The 25,487-nt window shown below is 36.2% G+C and overlaps 1 protein-coding gene across 1 annotated transcript in view; it reads left to right on the forward strand.

Moving 5' to 3' along the window:
• The window catches only part of ABCA12 (ATP binding cassette subfamily A member 12), a 166,968-nt gene that overhangs the window by 80,990 nt on the left and 60,491 nt on the right, over positions 1-25,487 (forward strand). Inside the window, exons 10-20 of the mRNA XM_029932926.1 lie at positions 1,860-1,978; positions 2,971-3,077; positions 9,166-9,422; positions 9,525-9,637; positions 10,856-10,977; positions 12,867-13,040; positions 16,550-16,714; positions 16,856-17,066; positions 18,022-18,161; positions 20,224-20,343; positions 23,519-23,609. Of these exons, the coding sequence (XP_029788786.1) occupies positions 1,860-1,978; positions 2,971-3,077; positions 9,166-9,422; positions 9,525-9,637; positions 10,856-10,977; positions 12,867-13,040; positions 16,550-16,714; positions 16,856-17,066; positions 18,022-18,161; positions 20,224-20,343; positions 23,519-23,609 (1,619 nt within the window). The remainder of the gene's footprint in view (positions 1-1,859; positions 1,979-2,970; positions 3,078-9,165; positions 9,423-9,524; positions 9,638-10,855; positions 10,978-12,866; positions 13,041-16,549; positions 16,715-16,855; positions 17,067-18,021; positions 18,162-20,223; positions 20,344-23,518; positions 23,610-25,487) is intronic.

Consider the following 25,487-nt stretch of genomic DNA (forward strand, 5'->3'; position numbering starts at 1 on the left):
CCCACTTTAAAATAATCACAGAGTGGAAATATTTGGCATACGTTTTTTTAGTAGAGAATTTTCTAAAGAAGGCTGCTCAAAATGTCTTCCCCTCATAACTTTTCTCCCTCTTCCATATTTTTGTTCTAAGGTTATTATTTGTATTGTTCTGTGTGTGTGCATATTTGCACACTCACTCATGCACACACCCATTAGATATTTCAAGGTCAGTTTTCGTGTAACATTCTTCTACTTCTTCTATTTTAAGCTTGAAAGTTCACCATGAGAATCCCTTGTGTCATTACATCCTAGAAAGTTCAGCCAGTATTTTGCAACTGAGCAGTACACTAGGTTGCAAATGGCTCAATGCTATACTAAATACTACAGAGAAAAAAATGAGCAGAAAATTAAGACAGGATTGGCAGGAGAGAGTCTGGTCAAGGAGATGCCTAAGAAAAAGCAAGAGGGCTTGGAAATGGTAACTTTTTTAATGTGGCAACTATAAATTGTATTTAAACAAAGGTCAACCATCTGACCAATTAACTGTGCTTTGACTGCCAAGTTAGAGGCTTTCCTTGCCATAGATTTTTTTCTTTTCTTTAAAAAGGTTTTTTTAAATGTTTATTTATTTTTGAATTGGGGAGAGAGGCAGAAAGAGAGGGAGATGCAGAATCTGAAGGAGGCTCCAGGCTCTGAGCTTTCAGCACAGAGCCCTACTCGGGGCTCAAACTCATGAATGGCTAGATCATGACCTGAGCTGAAGTCAGACGCTTAACTGACTGAGCCACCCAGGCACCTCTGATTTTTTTCTTTTTAAAATTCTTCAAGGATCTGGTGGTATTAACTCACATCTAAATACCCTAGGAGTGCTTTAATGTTAATAAAAACATTTTCCTATGTGTTTACTGGCTATACCAGAATAAGTCTCTTCCATTAGTATTAGAATAAAATCTAAGTTAAACATCTAACAGAACTAGTTAATTTGTGTTTTGTGAGTTTTGATGCAAAGTACATGGTCCCCAACTCAGCTATTGACATTTATTCTATCTATTAGGAGATACTAAGGGAAGACACTGAAAAAAAAACTTGAGGCAGCCTCATAGTTGATGTGGTAGGGCATGTGCAACACACACGTATTTGTTTATGTGAACTTATGCCTCAGAAATCTTAGGCTGTCTTCTCATATGTTAGTCAGTTTGAAAGGAAACCTGAAAGTGGTTAATTTGGAAACACGGAGGAAAAAAAAAGGAACTTATATTGTTCTGTTAGATTCCCCTAACGGATTTTTAAAAATCACAGTTAAATAAATTTAAATTTATTTGAAGATGGTTATAGGTATATGGGCTTAGCAGATTCTTCAGCCCTCTACCTCTCATTTGACAAGAGAAGAACCTGAGACCCAGCCTGTGGTGCCAGGTTTAAAGGTGGGAGGGCAGGAGAAAAAAGAAAAGAAAACATACAAGATTCATAGATTGTACTTACATTGAAAAAGTATTCATTGTTAAAAAAAGGGAAAAAAAGAAAAATTATTCATTGTTTATCTGAAATTCAAGTTTAAGTCGGAGTCCTATATTTCATCTGACAACTCATGCCCAGTAATTTTTTTCTTTCATATGAATGTGCCTAGAAATAATCCTAAGGTGACTTATGCCTGGATATTAAAATAATTAAATATCATGGTAATGCCCATGTAGAGGCAAATGCTCAGAGACGCAGAACCAGTGTGTACGTCGGTTGGAGGAAGGAGGAGGTTCTCCTTCAGTGTTTCAATGCCCGAGTCAACCACTGCCAATCAACCAGCAGCTTAGATGATCTCAACAAAAAACGCTTTGTTCTATTTTTATCTGACTTACTTTATACATTCTTTTCTAATTCTGTAGGCTTCTAATCCTGGAAGACTTTGAAGACGCTCTCTTAAATGTATCAGCAGATAACCCTTACATCCCTTACTTGGCATGTGTGAGAAATGTCACTGACAGTTTGGCCAGGGGATTGCAAGGTAATACTCTTCTTAGTAGTCAAAATGCTGCTTATGGTTCTAATTCTGTTATAAAGTAGTAAGTCCTTTAAGATGTTTTCTTAAAAAATAAAGAAAAAAGCTTTTAAAAGATCTTAGTTTCCATATGCATGAGTTTCAGTTTGGCAGTTTGATATATAAAGGAAATATCTAATTGTATTATTACAGTATTACTTTTGTTCTTGCTGCTAATACTACTTGACTACCTGGAAAAATTTTAATGTATGATGGCCATGTGTCGAAGAATATGGTAATGGCCACCCAGACATACTTGCTAAGTTTCTGGAATTAGTAGTAGTTCACCTACCCCTTCATGACATTTTCTGTGCCCTTAGTAGTCCTAGTAATCAAAAAATAATGAAGAATGATAATATAGACTTCTAAAAGCAGGTGTAAATTACATAAACAAAAGATTTATTTTTGTGGCAGACTGTTTTTCACTTTCCACCCTTACACACCTTATTTTCAATTTTATGCCTAAAATAGACAACCATGAAGATGGCATTTAATCAAATCTTTATTTTCCTTTTTAAAGAGAATATATCAATTTTCTCATATTTTCTAGAGGCATGCATTCTTGTTTACTGGGCATGAATTAATCAAGGTGGAAAGGACATGTCTGTGTCACAGTGATTTTACAATCTATTCTCCCCCAAACACTTCACCTTAACAGTATATCCAAAAGTCAGAAATAAAAGCATATTCAGTTCACCACGGCCAAAAGTGTGTAGCACTTTTGCTAGAAATATTTTTGTCTCTTAGCAGAATATCTATGAATATTTTAAAAATAATGAACTCTGTAGTCTACATGGTTCAAGGAAAGGTTAAATTTTCACTTGTCGTATATTTAGATTGAACGAGGCCATTATCTTAGAAAAAACTTAGCAATAAATTAGGATAAAGGTGTCTTTCAAATGGGTTTCCTAAATGACCTTGCAGTTCACATAAGGTAACTCTTCTCTCTTCCTTTACAGAAAAGTTAAGACTCCTGCAGTCCATAATTTCATTTAAAAAATCTTTTCTTCAAAATGGTTTTTATGAGGATTACTTGTCTTCAGTTCCCGAAGTCGTGAAATCAAAAGTAAGCCATGAAAGAAAAACTTAATAAACAAACCTCGACATTTTCTGTAATACTCTGGCAAGATGTATTTTCAGTTTAAATTTTTTTTAAGTTTATTTATTTATTTTGAGAGGGAGATCATGAACAGGGAAGAGGAAGAGAGAGAGAGGGAGAGAGAGAATTCCAAGCAGGTTCCCTGTTGTCAGCGCAGAGCCCAATGACACAAGGCTCAAACTCATGAGACGTGAGATCATGATGTGGGCTGAAATCAAAAGTCAGACACTTAGCCAACTAAGCCACCTGTGTGCCCCAAGATGTTTTTCTGTTTAAAGTTTTAAATCTGTATCTTTGTAAGTATTGGTCCTATTTTGACTAGATTAATGCTAGAAAAGAGGGGGGACAAAGTGGTTTTTTTGCTATAAAATGGCATTTTGTTTTCAATTAGTGGATATCTCTGAATGAAATGACCCATAATAGCCTAATTACAGTATTCACATACATAAAAGAATGGCTAATAATATAGCTATCTCATTAAGCTTCATAATTTCAAAAAATATTCAAAATATGATTTCTAATTTAAGATATCTTCAGCTTTTAAACTATAAAGGTTGATTTTAAAAGCTGATATTTAGACTTAGTACTGTGCAAAAATCTCACAAGTTTACTAACCTTATCTTTATTTTCATCAGAAGCAGAAACCAATAAACCACATTAAGATGTTTATGATATTAGGAGCTCCGGGTGGCTCAGTCCGTTAAGCTCCTGACTCTTGATTTTGGTTCAGGGCATAATATCACAGTTAATAGGTTGAAGCCCTGCATCAGGCTCCACGCCGACAGTGCAAGTCTGCTTGGGGTTCTCTCTCTCTCTCTCTCTCTCTCTCTCTCTCTCTCTCTCTTTCAGTCCCTCCCCTGCTCTCTCTGTCTGTTTGTCTTTCTCTCTCTCAAAAATAAATAAATGAACTTAAAAAAAAGATGTATGATATTAGGGGAGAAGGCAACAGAAAAAACATTGTAATCTCTGAAGTTTCGATTGGTTCTTGTTTATCTATTATTCTTCGCTTAGTTCATGCATATAGTATACAAGTTATCATGATATTCACTTAATTTCTTAAATAACCCTATTAAAATTTGAAAGCAATTTTCCTAGTAAGAACAGCAGTTTAATTGAATTTATGTAGGCAGGGATAAAGCAAAATTAGAACTGGTTTATTTAGGGCAAGCAAGATGACTTTCTTTATAGTCAACATGGTCTAATTAAGCAGGCATCCAAAACATATGTCCATGTGTATTACCAGTAAGTATGCTAGTTAGATTACATATATTTTGTCCTAGTCTTCTACACAAATCAAAATTTCTAATGTACTTAATTTAGCACTATCTTAATTTGTTTGTGCAAATGGGAAGGAAGTTATGCATTCATCTGGAAAATTCCTACTCATTCTTCAAGGACAAGTGTAAATGTCACTTCTATAATATTAGAGTATTGCCTTTCTCCCTACTTCCCAACCAGGATAATGGCTTTGTGTGCACATAGTATTTATCCATTCATTCATTCTATTTATCATCTGTGGTCCCATAACACTAATTTATTTATTTAAGAGACATAATCTTTAACCCCAAAGTCCTTATAGCAATCCCAGGTAGCAGATGTAAAAGCAGACCGATAATTATAACACAGTGAGATAAGTGCTGTGGTATGTGGATGGACAGGAGTCTTTGAAGGAGGTGGGATATTTAACTCATTATAGGAGATGGAGGTGGAGAGAAATTTCCTATAGGAGATAATGCTTACTCTTGCAGGCTGTGTAGGATTAGGTTGCAGTCCTCCATTCCAGACATAGAGACCTGCATTTGTTAAGACAGAAGTATGAACCTGAACACAGATGCAGGTTACCTGTAGTCATGTATCCAGTTGGAGCAGGAAGAAGCGGGGCTGCAGAGAGACTGGGTCCAGATCCCAAAGGCCTCTTTTGGTTTAGTCAAGGAGTTTGAATCGGATCTGTGAAAGTTGTGCATTTGAAGATGGTGAAAATCTGCATTTTAGAAAGAGATCTCTCTAGGAAAATTATGGAAGTCAGATTGGAGGAAAGCCACGTAGGTGATTTTTGCAGTAGCCTAAGCAAAAAGTGAGGCCCTGCACTATGTCAGTGGCAAAGAATAAAAGGAAGAAACAGTTCCAAGAGTGTTATGGGGAGTTAGGTGATACAAGATGGCAGCCAGTGATGTGTGAGGCATAAGGAAGAGGAATCTGATAATAGCGAGATTTCTGGCGATTGGGGCTTATTATTTAACATTATAGTTTGCTGTATAAATAAGGTCTCTTTCCATTGCTAGAGTGTAAACTCTGATAAAATTATGCCTTCTGCATCTCTAAAGCCTCACATCTAGCACATAGTAGACCCTTAAGACAACTCATGGATGGATGAACAAATGAGGATGTTAAAGTAGAGCGCCTGTGATGTAAAGAGTTCTGGTGATGTAACTGTGTTGCCGGGATAGTTATTCCTTGTAGTTCTCAACTTGTGCGGTAACCAGGCGGCACAAAACTTACACCAGGGAAGTTGAAAGAACACATTCTCAATCATTTACACTAACGGAATGGGACATAGATGTAAGAATAACTTAAAATAGCATCCACATTTTGGATATACTGCCTCTCTTAAGGGTTACATATTGAAAAACGTTCTAGAAGCCACAGAGGTGGAAATAAGCTGCAATCCTGTCCCTTGGGTAGAAAATCCACTGTCATTTACACAAGCATGGCTGCTGTCTGCTTTGACAGAACCCATGCATTCCAGGACTACAAGCTCTGTGAGGACATTGCTAAGCCTGTCCCTTCCCATTGTATTCTCAGCACCTGCCATACAGTCTGACATGGGGGACATATTCAGTACATATCAGTGAAAGAATGAAGACAAATTCTTAGAGTTTTATAACAAGAAATTCTTTAACTTCCCTTCTTTGCCTTCTCTGGTAATTAGTATCTTAATCGTGACAGTCAGGACCTGCCCATTCCAAAAATGTATTCATAGTATTTCTAAGAAGGTTTAGACCCTCCAAAATGTCAAATGCCTGCCATTCAAAGATGACTTTTTCTTCTGTTTCTACCTTTCTTTTGTAGCCCTAACATCATACTCTTCTTGAGTTTGTTTTTTTCCTCCTTTCACTGTGGGAGGTGAACTTTCTGGTAGGGGAACTACGCATAAAGTAGATATTCCCCATGTTGAGCAGAAATACAGGCATCACACTATTTTTATTGTAACACCTTTAAATTCTTAGATAGGTTCCTTTCCCCTGCATTTACCTGCCAAGGGCCCAGGAACATTGGTTTTATCCTTTTCATGTCTGTAGCTTACATTTCTGACTCAGATGCATTTGGGGACCATCGACCCTGAGGAATTCAGTCACAGCTGGACCTGGCGTTAGTTGTGGCTCACTGGTCAAGTATAGGCCTGATTCCTTACTCACTGTGTGGACCAGGGTCATGACAAAGGAGAGAAGGACAGTATATGAGGCTCTGACGAACCTACAGTCTGGGTTTGACTACATACTTTTGAAGAGAGAATTTTAATTCTCTGAATTCATGATTGATTATTAATGATCCATGAAGCTTCTAAATGTTTAATGTGTGTATTGCTTTTGGAAGAAAGTAGTAAATAATGACAAACACGAAATGACTGTTGGGCCATTCTTTGATAGATATGCCCCACACCGTATTCCACATCATTGACCCTGAATTAAATTCTTATTTCAGAGAACCAATGTTATTTCAGTGGTAGGGCTAGATTTCCCATTTCTCCTTCAATAATTTCTATCTTATCAAACCAAGATTACAACTGTATAGACTTTCACTGGTTTCTCATACATATATGTTAAACTTGCAACTAAAAAATATTTTGGTCTCTACTAAGTAAAAACCATTCACATTTACTATGCCTTCAATTCTCGAGTAAAACAAATACATTGGGCTACCAGTATTTATCCTTTTATTTAGGAAATCCCTAAAATCCAGAGTACCTGGGTGGTTCAGATTGTTAAGCGTCTGACTGTTGATTTTGGCTCAGGTCATGACCTCATGTGGAGTGCATGTCAGGCTCTGACATGTGCAGAGCCTGCTTGGGTCTCTCTCTCTCTCTCTGCCACACACACACACACACACACACACACACACACACACATACACACCCCGCTCATGCTCTCTCTCTCTAAATAAATAAATAAATAAATAGACAAACTGTATTTAAAAAAAAAAAGAAAAGAAATCACTAAAAGCCCCTGGAGGATGTGGCAGAGAGGCTTGGCTTTATTTATTGAAAGTTTAATATTTGGAAAAGGAAGGGAAGGAATAGAGTAGCACACATGTAGTTACAAGAAAACAATTGGACCTGTAATGGAAATTTTCTCATAGCAGTAAGATGTATGAGTAGAAGTTTCATATGCATGAGGCTAGTTTAGATAGTTCTAAGCCAGGAGTCAATTAGAATATTAAATACAATAAAAAATAGACCAATGATATTTACTATCTAGGATGATCAGTGTTTAATTACTACTGCCTACATGCAGTTACTATAAATCTTTCATCTAAGACACATCATTGTATCTCTCTCATTTGATATATGGAAAGAAACATCCTTAAACATTTGCCTCTGTCATAAAATATTTCATTTCTATCAAAATGCAACTTCTAATTGAAAATTGAGTTGCAATGAATGACACATATATTTGCTTCTTGAGATGTTGCTCCAAATTATTCAGCCTCTTAAAAGGAATAGCTCCAGGGTAGCTGCCAAGCACAACAGAACTTTCCAGCACTTCCGCAGAACAAAGGCATCCGGCTTCCCTAGATAGGTAAGAGGGCAGACGATAATGTCCAAAACAGTGCAAATAGTTCTGAAAAACCAAGTGTATTCCTATCCATATTTTAAATGCAGTCTTATTGAAATGCATGTGATTCACAAGCTGCAGTTTATGAAAGGCTCCTTTCTTGTCAATTAAATCATTTTAATTGTGGTAAAATACAGGAAACATAAACTTTACTCCCGTAACCAGTTTCGACTGTACAGCTAGCTCGGTCTTGTTAAATACGTCCACGTTATTGTGCAACCAATCTCTAGAACTCTTTCAATCTTGTAAAACTGAAACACTGTACCATTGCAATAACTCCCATGCCTCTCTCTCCCCAGCCCCTGGCAACCACTGGTCTACTTTCTGTCACCAGAAATCTGATTACTCTGTATATACCTCATTTAAGTGAGATTATCCAGTATTTGTCTTTTTGTGCCTGGCTTCTCTCACACAGCATAGTGTCCTCTAAGGCCATTCATGTTGGAGCATATGTCAGAAGGCTGAATAATAATATCTCATAGTATGTATGTACTACCATGAGCTTATCCATTCATCTGTCAGTGGATACTTGCTTGTTTCCATCTCTTGGTTATTGTGAATAATATTGCTATGGACATGGGTGTATAAATATTTGTTTGAAACCCAGCTTTCCATACTTTTGTGAATATACACAGAAGTGGGATTGCTGAATCAGACGGTAATTCTATTTTCATTTTTGAGGAAACTCCATACTATGGCTGCACCATTTTATATTCCCACCAACAATGCACAGAGGGATCTAATTTCTCCATATCCTTCCCAACACTTGTAATTTCCTTTCTTTCTTTTTTACTTATAGTAGCCATCGTAATGGGTATGAAAAGAAAGACTCTTTTTGAAGTTCCAACCCAAACCCACTTTGCTCTCTGCCTTTCCACATGACTTAAAATAGAAAAAAATTTAAATTAGTTTAAGTATTTGCGATTTAAGTGAGATAAAACTGAACTACATCTTTTTAACATTTGAGTCTACAAGGTATGAGTACAGTTGGGAAATACAGGCCTAACAGGTCCAAAAGTTTCAAAAAATTCTTAGGAAAATAATAAACCTCAAATGACAGAAAATAATGCTCTGTGATAAAACTTGCCCAATGCTAACTCAATAAACACATATGCACAGTGTTGTTTTGTTGAAGTAATCAATGTTGGTTGGTTATTATCAACTACCAAGTATTTATAATAATGTAACCAATCTACTTCCCACTTCTTTCCTCTTCTGGAAAGCTGTCTCAGCTTCGAAACTTGACCGAACTTCTTTGTGAATCTGAAACCTTCAGTTCAATGGAGAGAATGTGCCAGCTTTCCAACATGAACTTTGGGAACCTATGTGAAGAAAGTGCGTTTCATGTGCAGCTCCTCGAAGCAGCAGAGATTGGCACTGAAATAGCAACCAACTTACTGTACCGTGACAATATTCTATCTAAAAAACTGAGGGATTTGCTTACTGGGGATCCAGGCAAAATTAATTTAAATATGGATTGGTAAGTATCTCCATTGCCTTTTTCCTTGGTGAAATAAATCCCTTCTCAAATAATTATGGACATGCTGAGTTTGATTTCATCTTCTCTTCTGTTTTGTTTCAGGTTTCTAGAACAGGCATTGCAAATGAATTACTTGGAAAATATCACACGGTTAATGCCAACCGTAGAAGCCATGCTGCATGTCAATAACAGTGCAGACACTTTTGAAAAACCAGGTTTTTCCCTATCCATATTTTAAGTGTGGGCTTATAAGAATGCATGTGATTCTCATGCTGAAGTTTAGGAAAGGCTTTTTGAAGTTCCCAACCAAACCTACTTTGTATCTGCCCTCACATATGAGAAATCTGAAGCTTTCAAACATGGTTACTTGTCTAAAATAAACACACAGAAAGCCAGCAGAGGATGAAATAGGGAAATTTGGTTCCACAGAAAAAAAGACCTTCAAAATTTTAACTGGTTAAACCATTCATCTTTTATTTCTCTGATATATTAAAGTGCATTAGCTAGGATGGGATTTATTTACTCTCATGAAAATAATCTGATTTAAGAAATAAAAAAAATATGCACCGCTGTCTATAGAAATCTCAATTCAGAACCTTCTATTAGTATTCTGAGCGTGATGCATCATGCAGTACATTTCTTCTTTGCATAATACCTCAATACTGAAGAGAAAGGCCTTCAGAGTTTTGGACAACAGGCAGCCACAAAATTGGAAGGGCACTAAGTCCAAAAATAAAGAGGGCATATTTGCATAAGGAAAACTTCATAAAGAAATTGAAGGATATTTGCAGAATGGAGATTATAATCTGGTAACATAAAGCCAAAATATTTGTTATGCATTAAATGACCCAAATATGAAATAATTATAATCACTGTCTTAAAAAAGTTTGAAGTTACACACACACTGTATTTAAAGTGAGGTAATGATTATTAAATATCCTTTGTGAACTGTAGTGTGCTGGGCAAAGTTAAGGAAAAATGCCCAGCAGCATTATGTTACAGATTTAGGAGACCTTGTCCTAAGTTGACAGTATTATATGATCTGAGGTTAAAAAGCATTTTGAATTTGTGCGATGTTTTAAATCAAATGGAGGGATGTATATTTAGTGCATTATGTGATCAAAGTCTGTGAGAAAATCATATTTTTTCTGAGTCAACCTTGTGTTGTAGACACCTAAGAAAAATTTATAACCCAGAGCAATCTGTTACCTTGGGTCAATGATTTCATAATAGGAACAAGTCTAAATCAGATAGAAATAGATCCTAAAGATGCAGAGTTTGCCAAAACTGGGAGACATCTGTTCCTGACACAAGGCATATACGTTGAATGTATGTTTTAGTCTAGAAGGTTTCTCTAACATTAGTACAGCTTAAAAAGAATTACATTGCATCCAACATGTGAGGTTATTTTGTTGTTGTTGTTTTTCTTGTAGGTCAGTTAATAGAAATGTTTAAAAATGTTGAGGAGCTCAAAGAAGAACTGAAGAGAACAGGAATGTCCGATACGAGTGTTGACAGCCTGCTGGCCGTTCCTATCCCTGATAACAGAGCTGAGGTGAGGTGTAATCCATCTGTCTACTCAGAGCCAGATTGTAAAAGTTTAAATGATGTTTAGTATCTGTTAAGTGCTTCTCAGTAAAACACGGAGAAGCTGCATGCAAATCTGGTGATTTTTTCCATGAGAATGATAAAATTAGGGTCCAAATTCCTAAGTGGAGTTAGAAGAAAAATCCCGAAGCAAGATGATTATCACCATCTTTTCCTTCTAGTTTTCCTTCTTCTTCCCCTTCCCTTCTTTGTCTTTGCCCTTTCCTTACACCTAGATGGTTTTCTTAAATAAGTGGTACCATCAGTAATTCTTCATACTCATGATCACAGTCGTGTTTTTTGAGGTAAATTTGCACAGTCTATTATAATGACATCAAAGTCAATTTCAGTAATCTAACTGAGAGAAAAAACAACCAGACCATTTACACTTTGTTGAAATGAACACTCACTTTTGCTTTTTAAAAGTCCAAAGCAAGACAAGACATAATATATAAAACAGATAAGACCCAGGGAACTCTGGGCAAGTTTGTAGGTATAGGAAACATGTTCTGGTGTGAAAATGCATAATGCCATTTCCTTATAGGCTGATAATAGGGTTTTCCACTTGAACTGTCTTTTCCTTTATCCCTTTTCCAAATCCATTGTCTGGAGATGTCATAGAAATTTTCCAAAAGAACTGCAGAGCTTAAGGTGCATCCTTTCAGAACTTATGTGTGACAGTGTGTCATGCTGAGCACAATGCAACTATCCTCCAATATTGGGGAGAGTTTGTGGAAAGCCTTTAAGACTGCTTTTGGGAAACACGTAGGTTTACTTGTGTCCTGTTCATTGGTTCCCTCATACAAAAATTAAAACTGTTTTGCCTTCTTTTTTTTTCTCTTGTTCTATCAAATAGTAGTTCATTGACCTTTTCCCTTTGATCTCACCTTTTGCTCATTTTATCCTAAGATCTAACTTCAACAATCAGGTGTTTGGCTTCTGAAGAGCAGGTTCGTTTTAATGAACAAAAATATGTATGTGGGGAGTGTATGTTCCTATTCTTTTCAAAAGGAAAGAGAGAAAAGTTTCAACCATCTTTTTCTTTTCAATGTTTATTTATTTTGAGAGACGACAGAGGGACAGAAAGAGAGTGAGAGAGAATCCCAAGCAGGCTCCATGCTGTCAGCACAGAGCCCAATGCAGGGCTCAAACTCACAAACCATGAGATCATGGCTCAAACTCATGAACCATGAGATCATGACCTGAGCTGAAATCATGAGTCAGATGCTTAACTAACTGAGCCACCCAGGCGCCCATCAACAATCTTAAACTGCACAAACCTTTCTCTTGATTTCAGTTCAATGGCAATAAAGATGCTTTCTGACTTCTATTCATGCCTCACTTTTCACACAGCATTACTGTCCAGGATCGTTGATTCATATTATTATCTAATTCTGGGCTTCTTCTTCTTTGTCCTTCATCTCTTGATGGAGATACCTCAAGGTTATTATATAAGATTATAACTTAAAACTATTTAAAAAATGAAATGCAATTTGAATAAACTAAGTAAAACTTTATAGGGTGAAAGAATCTTAAGCTAATATTTTCTCCAAACTTAACTCCAGATCAATTCTTTCTTGGTACCATCATTCACCCAGTTGTTCACATGAGAAATCTCAGAATCATCACAGGCCCTTCTTTGACTCTTTTTCTCCAATTTGTTTCTTAAGCTTTCCAGGGAACAGTGACCTCTCTGTAGTACTGATGGTGATTAGTGCTTTAAATGAAAAAAAATTTTTTTTTTAATTTGGGGGACAGTTAATCATATTTTTAAATGAAGTCTAAGAGTAAAGAAAAACCTTTATTTTAAGGGATAGCTCTCACAGCTAAAATATTTTTTCTTCCTCCAACTTGCAGATTATTTCTCATGTGTTCTGGTTGTATTCTTGTGATGCTAACATGACCTATTCCAGAATGGAGGATGCGATGAAGGAATTCTGTAGCCTGTCTCTTCCAGAAAGATCCCGGCGGTCTTACCTCATTGGACTCACCCTTCTGCACCACTTGGACATTTACAACTTCACATACAAGGCAAGTTTCTGCTGATGAAATATTTTATATTCACAGTTTAGTATAAAGATATTTGATTACATGAGTATGCTCTCTGATATGCTAATGAATAAGATCCATTTTTACAGCTTTTGGAATTATAGCTTTATTTAGAGCTAAATAGGACCTTAGTGATCATCCACTGCACATTTGCACATTTTTTATAAGTGGGGAAATTAATATTATTGCCTTATTAACTCTCAGTTTGTGTATCTGAACCCAGGTATTAAATTTAATATATATTATACTAAAGTATTAAATACAAATATGTGTGTGTGTTTTTTTACAGTGAACAAGCATTAATTTGGTAGAATAATAAAGATTAAAGCAAAATTTTTCAAGAAAGTGGAGGTTTGCTGGTGTTAAAAATTTGCATGTGTGTTTTTTTCCATCAATTTAGAAAGGCTACTCTTACTTATGCAGTAGAATAAAATAAATGGGTCATTATCAGAACTTAGAAAAGTTGGCAATGATTTCATCTTAAAACAAGTGCATGCTTTGTAAGTACTTATATAATGCCAAACTGAAAGAAAAGTATAAACATATGAAAATTAAAAATCTATGTTCACCCATATCTATACTAGATCAAAAACATTTACATGTTATTGAAAACATTGCAAAAAAGTGTTCTTCTCTTTAAAGTACAAAGAACCAGAAGCACCTTGGGTGACATATGTTGTTGAGACATTACAGAAAAGGAGGTGAAATTGTTTTAGGACTGGTCATCAGTAATCCTATTCTGGATAGGATTACTGGATAAGTCATTTCCCCACACCTAGGTTTCTGCAGTGGCCTCTTGACTGGGCCTCCTTGACTCCACACCTGCAGCCTCTCCACCACTACGCAGCCAGAGTGATCTTTTTAAAACTTAAGTGACATGCTGTCATGCCTCTCCTCATCACCTTCCAGTGGTTCCCCATTCTATTCAAATAACCCCCCACCTAGATCCTACAGGATCCCCATAATCTGAAAAACCCCGCCCCATCTGTAAAATTCTCTTTCCTCCATGGTGACTCCTTGGGCCCACGGCTGCTATGTGAAGCCACTCAATAGTTCAAATGCCAAGAATAGTGCCAGGCCCATAGAGGTACTTAGCAAATACCCATTAACTAGACAAATGGTTATATTCCATCAACTATAACCTCAAATGCATATGAAGTGAAATTAATAATTCTTTTTGTCTAAAATTTTATTTTATTTTTTCTTCACCTAAACTTTTAATCCTTATTTTATAATGCCCTGCAGAACAGATACCAAACCAAACATTTTTTACCAAGTCTAGTAATTAAATATGTGCATTTGACAATCAGAAGACCATTCCTACCTCTTTTAGGTATTACAAAGAAAAATAATGAAAAATTTCTCCTTGTTTGTCCATTTATTTCACATCAATGTAGGAATGCCTAGAATTTTGGCAGAACTGGAAGAAAAATTGAAATGTTGATTTCAATTTAGAGGAAAAAATGACTGTAATTAACAGCTGTGCTAGTGAGGTATCTGTGTCTTCAAGATATCTCTCCAACTGTGTCTTGTGCTCATAACGGTGGTCTCTGAAGGTCTTGGGCATGTCAAGAACTGTCCCTCTTCATGGAACTCACATATCTTGCCCTCTGCCTATAACCTTCCTCGGCTTATGCTTCCTCTGGTTTGTTCTTTCTTTCCATTGCAGGGCCATATTGGAAAAATCTTTTCTGATTCTTAGCTAAACTCCCTCTGCCTCCTCACATTCCCCAGTCTTTTGTCTATGGATTTGTTTAAAATCTGTTCCTTCTATTATTTTTTAAATTTTTTTATAGTTTATTTATTTTTGAGACAGAGACAGAGCACAAGTGGGAGGGGGCAGAGAGAGAGGGAGACACAGAGTCTGAAACAGGCTCCAGGCTCTGAGTTGTCAGCACAGAACCCAACATGAGGCTCAAACCCATGAACTGCAAGATCATGACCTGAGCCGAAGTTGGACACTCAACCGACTGAGCCACCCAGGTGCCCCTCTGTTCCTTCTATTAGACCAAAGCCTCTAGCGAGGAGGGATGATGTCAATTTGTGTGTCACCAGTATACCCATTACCTCACCCATTCTGGGAGCATAGCAGGTACTCAATCAAAGTTTGTTGGTGAAATGAATGAGAGAATGAAGTTACATTAAACTTTTAAAGCATTTCCAGTACTTTTTCATGCATCAGAAAAGCTTTATGGGATTGTGATAAAACCTGATAAATCACACAAGCTTTTTGACAGGGCTTTTCTGATTTTAAGGATCATATTATATGATCTTTGAGCAATAGCACACATGAAGAATTATGTCATTGACATTTTCCTTTCTGACTTTAAAAATTATTTATTTTTGGCAACTTCATTGAGGTATAATTTATGTACCATAAAATTCACTTACTTGAAGTGCCCATTTCAATGATTGTTCTAGTAAATATGTGGAATGGTGCAACCATTACCACAATATAATTTTTTTAAGTTCATTTATTTATTATGAGAGAGAACACATGCATGCATGAGCAGGGGAGGGGCAGAGAGAGAGAGGGAGAGAGAGAATCCCTAGCAGACTTCATGCCATCCATGCAGAGCCTGACACAGGGCTCAGTCTCACGAACTGTGAGATCATGACATGAGCTGACATCAAGAGTCAGGCACTCAACTGTCTGAGCTGCCCAGGTGACACTACCACATAATTTTAGAATACTCCCATCAACCCCAGAAAGAAACCTCATGTCTATATGCAGTCACTGCTCGTTCCGACCTCTAGCCCAGGCAGCCCCTAAGTTTCTATCTTCAGAGAGTCTCCTTTTTTAGACATTTTATACCAGCAGAATCATATAATATATGGTCTTTGTATTTGTTTGTTTTCTTTCACCTAGTATAATGTTGTTTTTTTTCTTTTTTAATTTTTTTTTTAATGTTTTATTTATTTTGGGTACAGAGAGAGATAGAGCATGGGAGGGGGAGGGGCAGAGAGAGGGAGACACAGAACCCGAAGCAGGCTCCAGGCTCTGAGCTTGCTGTCTGCACAGAGCCTGACGTGGGGCTCGAACCCACAAACATGAGATCTGACCTGAGCCGAAGCCGGCCGCTCAACCGACTGAGCCACCCAGGCGCCCCTAGTATAATGTTTTTGAATTTCATGCATGTTGCAACATGTGTCAGTATGTCATATCTTTTTATTGCCAAACAGTATTCTACGTTTAGTTGTACATTTTGTTGGTCCATTCATTTGGATTGTTTCCACTTTTTTGGCTCTTGTGAATAATGCCACTATGAACCTTCACCTACAAATCTCTGTGTGGACATATGTTTTCATGTTGCTTGGATAAATATTCAGGAATGGCATTGTTGGGTTGCACAGTGAACTTATATTTAACTATTTAATAACCTTCCAAAATTTTATCCAGAGCGATTACAACTTTGTAGACCCTTACCAACAGTCAGTGCAGGTGCCAGTGTCTCCACATAGATCATTTATTTTTATTCTGTTCCTGTTAGGTGTTTTTCCCTAGGGAAAATCAAAAGCCAGTAGAAAAGATGATTGAACTCTTCATGAGGCTAAAAGAGATTCTCAATCAGATGGCTTCTGGCACACGTCCGCTGCTGGATAAAATGACATCTCTGAAACAAATGCATCTGCCCAGAAGTGTTCCGTTAACACAGGTAGGAAAGCCACCCAGTAATGTGCTTACTGGGAAATTCCTTCTGTCATCCTTTTACTTGACATTAGTTATAATAATACATTGTCCTCAGCAGCATTTATAGCTATATAATGTTAATAAATTGTGGATTTTTATCTCCTAGGCAATGTACAGAGGCAGCCGGATGAACACACCCCAAGGATCATTTAGCACTATCTCCCAAGCATTGTGTTCCCAGGGCATCACCACTGAATATTTAACTGCCTTGCTGCCCTCTTCTCAAAGGCAAAAAGGCAACCACACCAAGGATTTTTTGACTTATAAATTAAGCAAAGAACAGATTGCTTCCAAATATGGAATTCCCACACATACCAGTGAGTATACCTCAAAATCAGCATAGTAACGTCATCTCCTAACAACACTGTCTACTGTGTCTTAGCCCTTTATATTAAATGAAGTATTAATTTTCCCCAGCACTTACACAGTACTTCCCACACCTCAGGCATGTTTGCACATCTGATTCACACTCCGCAAACCTAGGAGGTATGCATCTCCATCTTAGGGAAGTTGAGGTACAAACAGACTAAGTAACTGGCCAAGGTCACCCAACTCGAAAGTATCAGAGCTATGATTTGAACTCAGCAGTCTAGCATCTTAGCCATATCACTGAGAATTTTTCAATCACAACTATACTCTCCTTGCCAGTAAACAATACAAAAACATGCCCTAAATCTGCTTGGTCAACATTTTTCTTAACTTTCGAGAATTAGAAATTAGTCTCACACATAGAAAAGCTCAGTGAAGGCGGCAGAACTATAAATGTTAATAGCACATCAACACCATTTACTTGGGATGCAAAATTCCATCAACTGAGCTCTTCCAAGCAATATAGGGATGTTTATTACAGCAATTGGATTGACTCATTTATTCATCGTTTTACTCATTCAGAATTTATTGAACAGCCCTTATGTATCTGGTACTACCCTAGTAGCAGATTTTTGTATACAAACGTATATGATTTGAAATTAAGTGCTGGTGAGGTAGATCTGTTGGAACATATTCTGAAATGTGATTTTTCAACCTTTCTAACTCCTCTTGGCAAAATACCATCTCTTATCATAGGCTTGCTTATTCGGTTAAACTCTGATACCTAAAAAGTTGTACTACCCTTTCTTACTTTGATATCAGATGCCTCACAACTGTTAATAATAAAGGAAGTATAAGGCATGCATCTGTGGGTGTAATAACAGTAATCTGTGTCAATTTACCGTAAGGAAATAGATTTTAGATACACATACTAAATTGATTTTATTTACTTTTTCCTTCTAGCACCATTTTGCTTCTCCCTTTATAAAGACATCATTAATATGCCTGCTGGACCTGTGATTTGGGCTTTCTTGAAACCTATGTTGTTGGGAAAAATTTTGTACGCACCATATACTCCTGTCACAAAAGCAATAATGGAAAAGGTTTGACCTTTATAACTCACAGTTTCTATCTAAATTATTAAGATGACTTTTCATTTATTTATTTTATTTTATTTTTTAAGAGACAGAGAGAAACAGAGCATGGATAGGAGAGGGGCAGAGAGAGGGGGAGACACAGAATCAGAAGCAGGCTCCAGGCTCTGAGCTGTCACCCCAGAACCTGACGCAGGGCTCAAATCCACAAACTGTGGGATCATGACCTGAGCTGAAGTTGGATGCTTAACCAACTGAGCCACCCAGGCGCCCCTAAGATGACTTTTAAAGTAGTTAACTTCCAAATCTACTATAGCTGACTCAGATTTCTTTATATCTTACCTACTGTTAACCTTGGCTTTCTGAAACTCTTAATTCTCAAATTCTGCTCTGTATATGTGTAAACAATGTAGATTATTTGTTAGCCCTTTGAAGAGAAATGAACCACATTAACATTTGAGAGTGAGATTAATTGAAGCCGGACCTCAGAATTTTTAGCTTATCTCTGAAAGCAGAAAAATTTTCTACCAGTGATGACTAATTTTCAAAGTATGTAAAAATAATGACACTAGAAAAAAATGATATTGGAACATTATATAACTAGTTTGAACAAAAACAGACCCTAAATTATAAATTATTGGCTTCATCTTAGGTTGTACAATTCAACATGTTATGTTTTTATAAAAGATAGGTGTGGAGAAATACATTATTAATAGTAACTATACTTATCATCTAGCTAACTTAATCATAGTTACATTTCTTTGCAACTTTGAAAGTTGCAACTTTAATGATTTGAATTATAAACTTGATACTTTTAAAATTATAGAGTAGAAGAAAAAAATCCCTACTTGGGATTTTACTTGGTCACTAGACCATAGTTTAGGTAAATATAACATTATTTTAGGTCTATGTAAAAATGGACATGAGTTCACCACTGGTTTCTAAAATGACATTTGTTTTTATTGTTTGCATTTTAATATTTAATCTGCTTTATTTACTATATGTATAATATATAGCATGTAATATATATTGTATATATTATACATACATATATGTATCCTCCTAGTGATTTTGCATAAATGAAGTCATTACCTGCTTATTTTTCAAGTGTCGTCATTTTTTGTATTTTTGTTTTGCTCTCACCTCCTCTTTTTCTCTCCTCTTGATCTTATTCTTTCTTTTATGTAACTTACAATTTTTAGTATTCAAGGATGTGTTTTTCTGTAATTTATGCACATTTCTCTAACTCTTTAAAGATCATAATATACATATATTCATAGGCAGAGTATTTTTTTAAATCATTGCTTGCATTATTAAAATGATGTTACATTATAATACTTTTCTATGTATTACTTCACTCATACAACAATACCTTGTGGAAATTCTTCCAACTCAGTTGGCATTGTTTAATTCATTCTTTTTGAAAATTGCAAACTTTTTCATCCCATGGAATTTATTCAGCCAATCCTCAATTCCCGGGCATTTATTTTGTTTACAGCATTTGCTTTTATTTTTGCAAATGTAAATATGACAACAAATACTCTCATGCATATTATTCATACAAGGGAATTTTTATTTCATTGAGATGATTGCTCAGGATTGAGGGATTGAGGAATACTGTATTTTTAATGACTGTTGTCAGATTCAGATTGATTTCCAAAAAAGACTACAACACATCCATTTTCACCAGCACTGTAGGAGAGTATTCTCCTATCTTTGAACTAGGATGTTTCTGTAGCAGTCAAGTTAAATGTGTCACTGGAAAACATGAATAACTTGTGAGCACTCCAGAAGATATGTTTTCATTTTGACTGTAGATTCACTGTGGACACTGAAGCAAACTCTCCATTTTCCAGAATTTTAAAATGTGATCTTGATCATATAAAAGCTGCCATTTAAAAACTTCTGACCTTGTGGAAAATTTCTTACAATATACATATATTTTTTCACTAGCTCTACCTTTTAGAACTGTTTCTTTCAAGTTGTGTAACAAAATAACCTTAAGATACCTTTTTGGCTTATAGGAAAAATAGTGATGGACATGATCTGTCTTTGTTTCTTTGTCTTTAAGTCTAATGTAACTCTGAGGCAGCTGGCGGAATTAAGAGAGAAATCTCAAGAGTGGATGGATAACTCACCACTTTTCATGAATTCCTTCCACCTGTTAAACCAGACGATTCCTATGCTCCAGGTAGGAGACGGCTCTGTCATTCTTCTTCATAGGAATTATAATTCTTTGAGATTTTAATTACCTTCCTTATGGCAGTGGGCCTATAGTCACTTGGAATCTATATCCAATAGATTAAATTCCCTCTCCTCAGAGAGAAAGTCTGAGACAGGATAACAGATCTCTCACATTCCTAATAATCCTTACCTCCTGTGGTGCATCCTGTCTGTATCTGTAATTCAGAGCTAAGCCATCTTACAGGTTGAACTTGAGACATAACTAGTGATTTAAATCTTGTTTTCTAGAAATGAAATGCTGTAAAAACTACTTAAAGCATGTTTACTTTATTTGTCCCTCCACTTTAAATTATTTTTTGCTATTTTGCCAGAACCAGAGTTCCTAAAAATACTAGTATTCTGGAAAAGAATGTTAAATCTGGGGAATTCTTTGAAACATGCGACACTCTAGGGTAAAGATTTGACAGTGCAACTCAAATACAACAAGCACTGGCTAAAAAGTGTAATTTGCAATTCTTGCAAAAGAGGTAGGGTTTTCTGAAGATGATGAAAATAATGTGGGGCAAATGTTCCCGTCACAAACAGAGCTGGTGAGAACTAACAATGGAGCCACAGAGTCAGACCAGCTACCAGCTGGAAAAGAGAAAATGGCAGAGGATGCGACCTAGGAGCTTGAAGAGAGAATGGTTTGCATATCAAAGTATTGAGAGAGGCCCATGGAAAATGGATGGAGAGCTAAAATATATTTGCCAAAAAAAAGTCCTTCTTAAAAGCATGCTCAAGGAGTTAAACATAAAATATGGGATTTGGTTCATACCACTTTGTCAGAAAAATTATACCCAAAGATGCCTTGATCAGTTTTTGTTTTGACTAACAATTAGTGCATAGTTATAATTACAACCTGGCTTTTATCATAAATAATATATAAAGTTTATATTATAATATAAATAATAAAATGCATTTCCAAAATAGATAATTTCAGAATAATAATTTAATTACTATACAAAAAGTAAACGTTCATCAGACATCTTCCCCACAATTTACTACTAAATGGACTTTTTATACAAGACCACTTAAATAGTACTTTGTTGACCTGTTTTCCTAAGTGTAATCTTGCTGTTTTTGTCCTTTAACTCTTTTTCTGTGGAGTAAAAACAAGAAAAATCCCTACACATATCATTTCACTAAGGATAGTTTTGTTGGCTAGCAGTGAATTAACAAAAGACGTGATTCATGCATAATAGTTCCAAAGTCTAATAATTTGCTATGAAGAAACTCTGTGACCATGTCCATAGGCCCATCATCTAATGGAAGCAGCTTGATCCTGTTATAGACCAAAAATAAATCATTATTCTCAATTATTGAAGAAAAACTTATTTCTGCAAATGTACACAGATTCTGAAATTTAAAGCTTTTAGCATAACACCTGGCTTTGTCAATGTGAACCCTGAGGCAAATGACACAAGACACTTGATGTACACTTTACAAATCTCTAAACTGAGTATATTGATAGCCAAGTCACAGATTTGTGAGGATCATATGTGTGAAAGCATGTAAAAATAGTGTCACCGATCATAGGATCGATTGCAAAAGGAGTGGTGGGGGAATGCAGATATGGCTCAGTGGATCATCGCTGAATTGTAACGGAAACAGTGCTTTGTTTATTAGCAATGCTCTGATTCAGTTTTCCAGGATGCACAAATTACTTCCTGGTAAATAGACTTCAGAGGACTTGGGTTCTCATGGTGTGTAGCTGAGTGATAGCCATTAGTCTCCATGCTGCCACTACCCCTAGACCCCTCAGCACCTATGGATTTAGTGAATCAATTCTGTTTTATACACACTCTATTAATACATATTATTCGGAATCACTTATCTCCATGATAACAAAATGGAAGATACTGGTGAGAAGGATAGAATGATGAGTGATACTGAATTGTCCTCTAAAGGGAAAACCAATTTTAGTCTGGTTCCCATAAAACCATGGCTGTGATTAACACATAACATAAACATTTCTCTAAGTTGAATTCTCTGCCTTCAGCTTTCCCTTTGGCCCTTACTAATTTTGTGTCCTTGGGAAACCTCAAGGTGTTATGGAAACCTACATGAGAAAATTAAGGTAAACTCTGTTAGACAGTGTGCAGTACACAGTAAGATCTCAACAAGGGATACCTAGTATTTCTACAGTGGTAGAAGCTGTTTCTCTTAGTTTGGAGGAGTGCTATAAAGGTCATTGTATGTTAAAGCATTTAGGGTTTCTTTTTTAAATTTTTCGGTCTTTCCATGGGTATAGATAGAGTAACTTAAAGTTTTATCATCAGTTTGTTTTCCCATGTTCACATAATTGTGTTTTTTGCAATAATAAATGATGTTATCGTAATTTACATTTGAATGTTCTGATGAGTCATCCATCCCTACTTCACAGAAAAGTAACAGGAAGCTAGGAAAAGCCTAGTGCTTGCTGAGAGCCCATAGCTAGGAAGTAACAGAACCAGGGCACCAGTCCATTGTGATACGAAGTTCCATGTAGACATCACAATTTTTAAAATATTTTTTAAATTTATTTTTGAAAGACAGCATGAGGAGGGGAGGGACAGAGGCGGGGTGTGTGTGTGTGTGTGTGTGTGTGTGTGTGTGTGTGTGTGAAGAGGATTAGAAACAGGCTCTGCACTGACAGCAACAAGCTCAATGTGGGCCTCAAACTCACAAACCATGAGATCACGACCTGAGCCAAAACCATTCAACTGACTGAGCCACCCAGGTGCCCTGTAGACTTCAAAATTTTTAAAAGTTGTTTCAGTTTCTTTCAGTTGAACAAAATTCAACTGTGAACCATTACAGTGGTGTATAGTGCACATCAAAAAACAAATGACGTAATAGCCATGGGTAAAAGGACTGTTAACATTGAATATAATTTCCTAATGTTGATAATTAGAGTCATATCTGGCTACTATAGCTTCCTGACTAATTTGTGTCTATCAACAAGAAAAATCCAGCCTTTCTAATCATTAGCAGCCACACACCTTCTCTTTCTTTCTAAAGATTTGTACGTGAGCACTGCGAGGTGATACATTGCTAATGCCGGGTGGCTGTTACTTCATTTCACCGTCTGTCCTGTTAGACGGATGATAATTAAACACGTTTTCTTGTATTGAAACTGATTCCCAATTACTATTTGTTAGAATACTCTAAGGAATCCCTTTGTGCAAGTTTTTGTGAAATTCTCCGTGGGACTTGATGCCGTTGAACTATTGAAACAGATCGATGAACTCGGTAAGTCCAGATTCACAAAACTTTCATTCACTAGTCATGTCAGGTACATGAAAAACATGGCTGCATTTGAAAACCTTTTTTTTTCTGCATTTGATTTTTAGCTAGTTATTCTAAGAACAGTAAAATCCTGGACATACGTATCCGTCTTTTCCCCAGATAGTTGTGTAATTACAAGTAATAACAACTCCTTAGATACCCAGTGTCTGCAGTTAGTTTCAAGACTGCACTTTCTCTTCAACTATTAAACTCTTGTTTACTTGAGAATTTGGCTCTTCATGTAATCCTACAATCACTGGTTGGTTGGTAAGTTGCTAGAAGTAAGAGGACTTTTTTTTTTTTTTTTTTTTTTGCAACTTGATGAAAAGCAAGCCCTTAAGGACAAAGGAAGATGAGATGTTTTATTTCCAGCTTAATTTAACATTTTATCTCTGCTGGCCTCAGTATCACTTTGACTAACCCAGAATGTATCTGGAAGAAATTACTGAGTTAGCAAAAGCAAAACAAAGGCAATGAAGAGACTCACAAGAAAATAAACTTAAATCAGTATTCAAGGTTGGATCCGCCTCTCACGGTCATTTAAAAGGAACAGGCGAAGAGGATCAAAGGAAGCTGTCTGAACTTATGCATTCCCTCTGCCACGTCCCCACCTTCAACCTAAGGGATGCAAGACATCTAATTCAGTCTGTGTCTGATTCACTGTTGCTATGCAACCACAAGTATGAGTAAGGGATTGAGAGCATCTGAATTTGACTGCGGTAGAGCAAGTGCCCCTCCTCCCTGGTGCTCCTGGGACAGAAGTGACGTAGGCTGTGAACCAGTAGGGAGGAATTAGGCTCATATCTGTATTGTATATAATTGTATGCACTTAGTGATAGTTGACTGAGCTTTATTTTAAAAAGATATTAGTGAATTTATTCTCTAAAAGTATCATTTAGGTAAAAAAACCATTTGATCAAATATCAGGAATATATACTACAAAGTTCTCTAAATTTTATCTTCCTGATATAGGACAGGAGTTCTAGAATTTAAAATAAGACTAAAATGAACACAGCAGTGAGATATTTGTATAATTCTGTACATAACTTAGTATCTGAAAGTTCAGATAGCTGATTGGAGATGGGGTGACACTCCTAGCTCTTCTTTGATCCTCTCTGCCAGCATTTTTAAGGAATCCTTGGTGTTGTGTTGATTTCCAATGGCCGCTGGAGGCCACTGTTCAACCACAGTTTTACCCCTCCCCCACTGGTGTCTATATCCAGCAAACCATTTCACTTTAAATTCTAATGAGAAATGCATTTACCAAGTTGCCCTCTGTGAGAAATTAAGTCTTACATTGGAGTATGGAAGACTCATGTTTAGTTCTGTGAGGAGGGATTTATGATACAGCATTCTTGGTATTCATGATGATCAAGTCAGTGAAAATTTAATTGGCCAAGTGATTTATTAACTTGCAATTTAATATTTACCCTTTGTCTCGGTTGATTTCCTCATAAAGAATCATGAAATTGAAGAGCAATTAAATCCTCTTTCTTCCAAAGTAATTACCTAAAATAAAAACTTGATCATTTTGTCTAGATTAATACAGATATCAATAGACATAACTCACATAAGGTTTTAAATCAGTTTGAGAAAGTTGTTAACTACATGGCATAGATTCTCACAGTCTCCTAAGAAAGGATTCTATAGCACCACTTATTAAATTATATAGTTTATTTGTTCTACACACTCTACATACATTTTCCTATGTTTAAATTCTTACATTCACATTCCCTGAACAAAGTGTTTCTGTTTATCAAAAATTTTATCACTAATTTTCTTCCTGACTGCATGTAGATATTTATTTTTAAGTATTCACCTTTAGTGATTTGTTACTTAAAT

This window comes from Suricata suricatta, chromosome 3 (genome assembly GCF_006229205.1).
Source record: "Suricata suricatta isolate VVHF042 chromosome 3, meerkat_22Aug2017_6uvM2_HiC, whole genome shotgun sequence".
NCBI lineage: Eukaryota > Metazoa > Chordata > Mammalia > Carnivora > Herpestidae > Suricata > Suricata suricatta.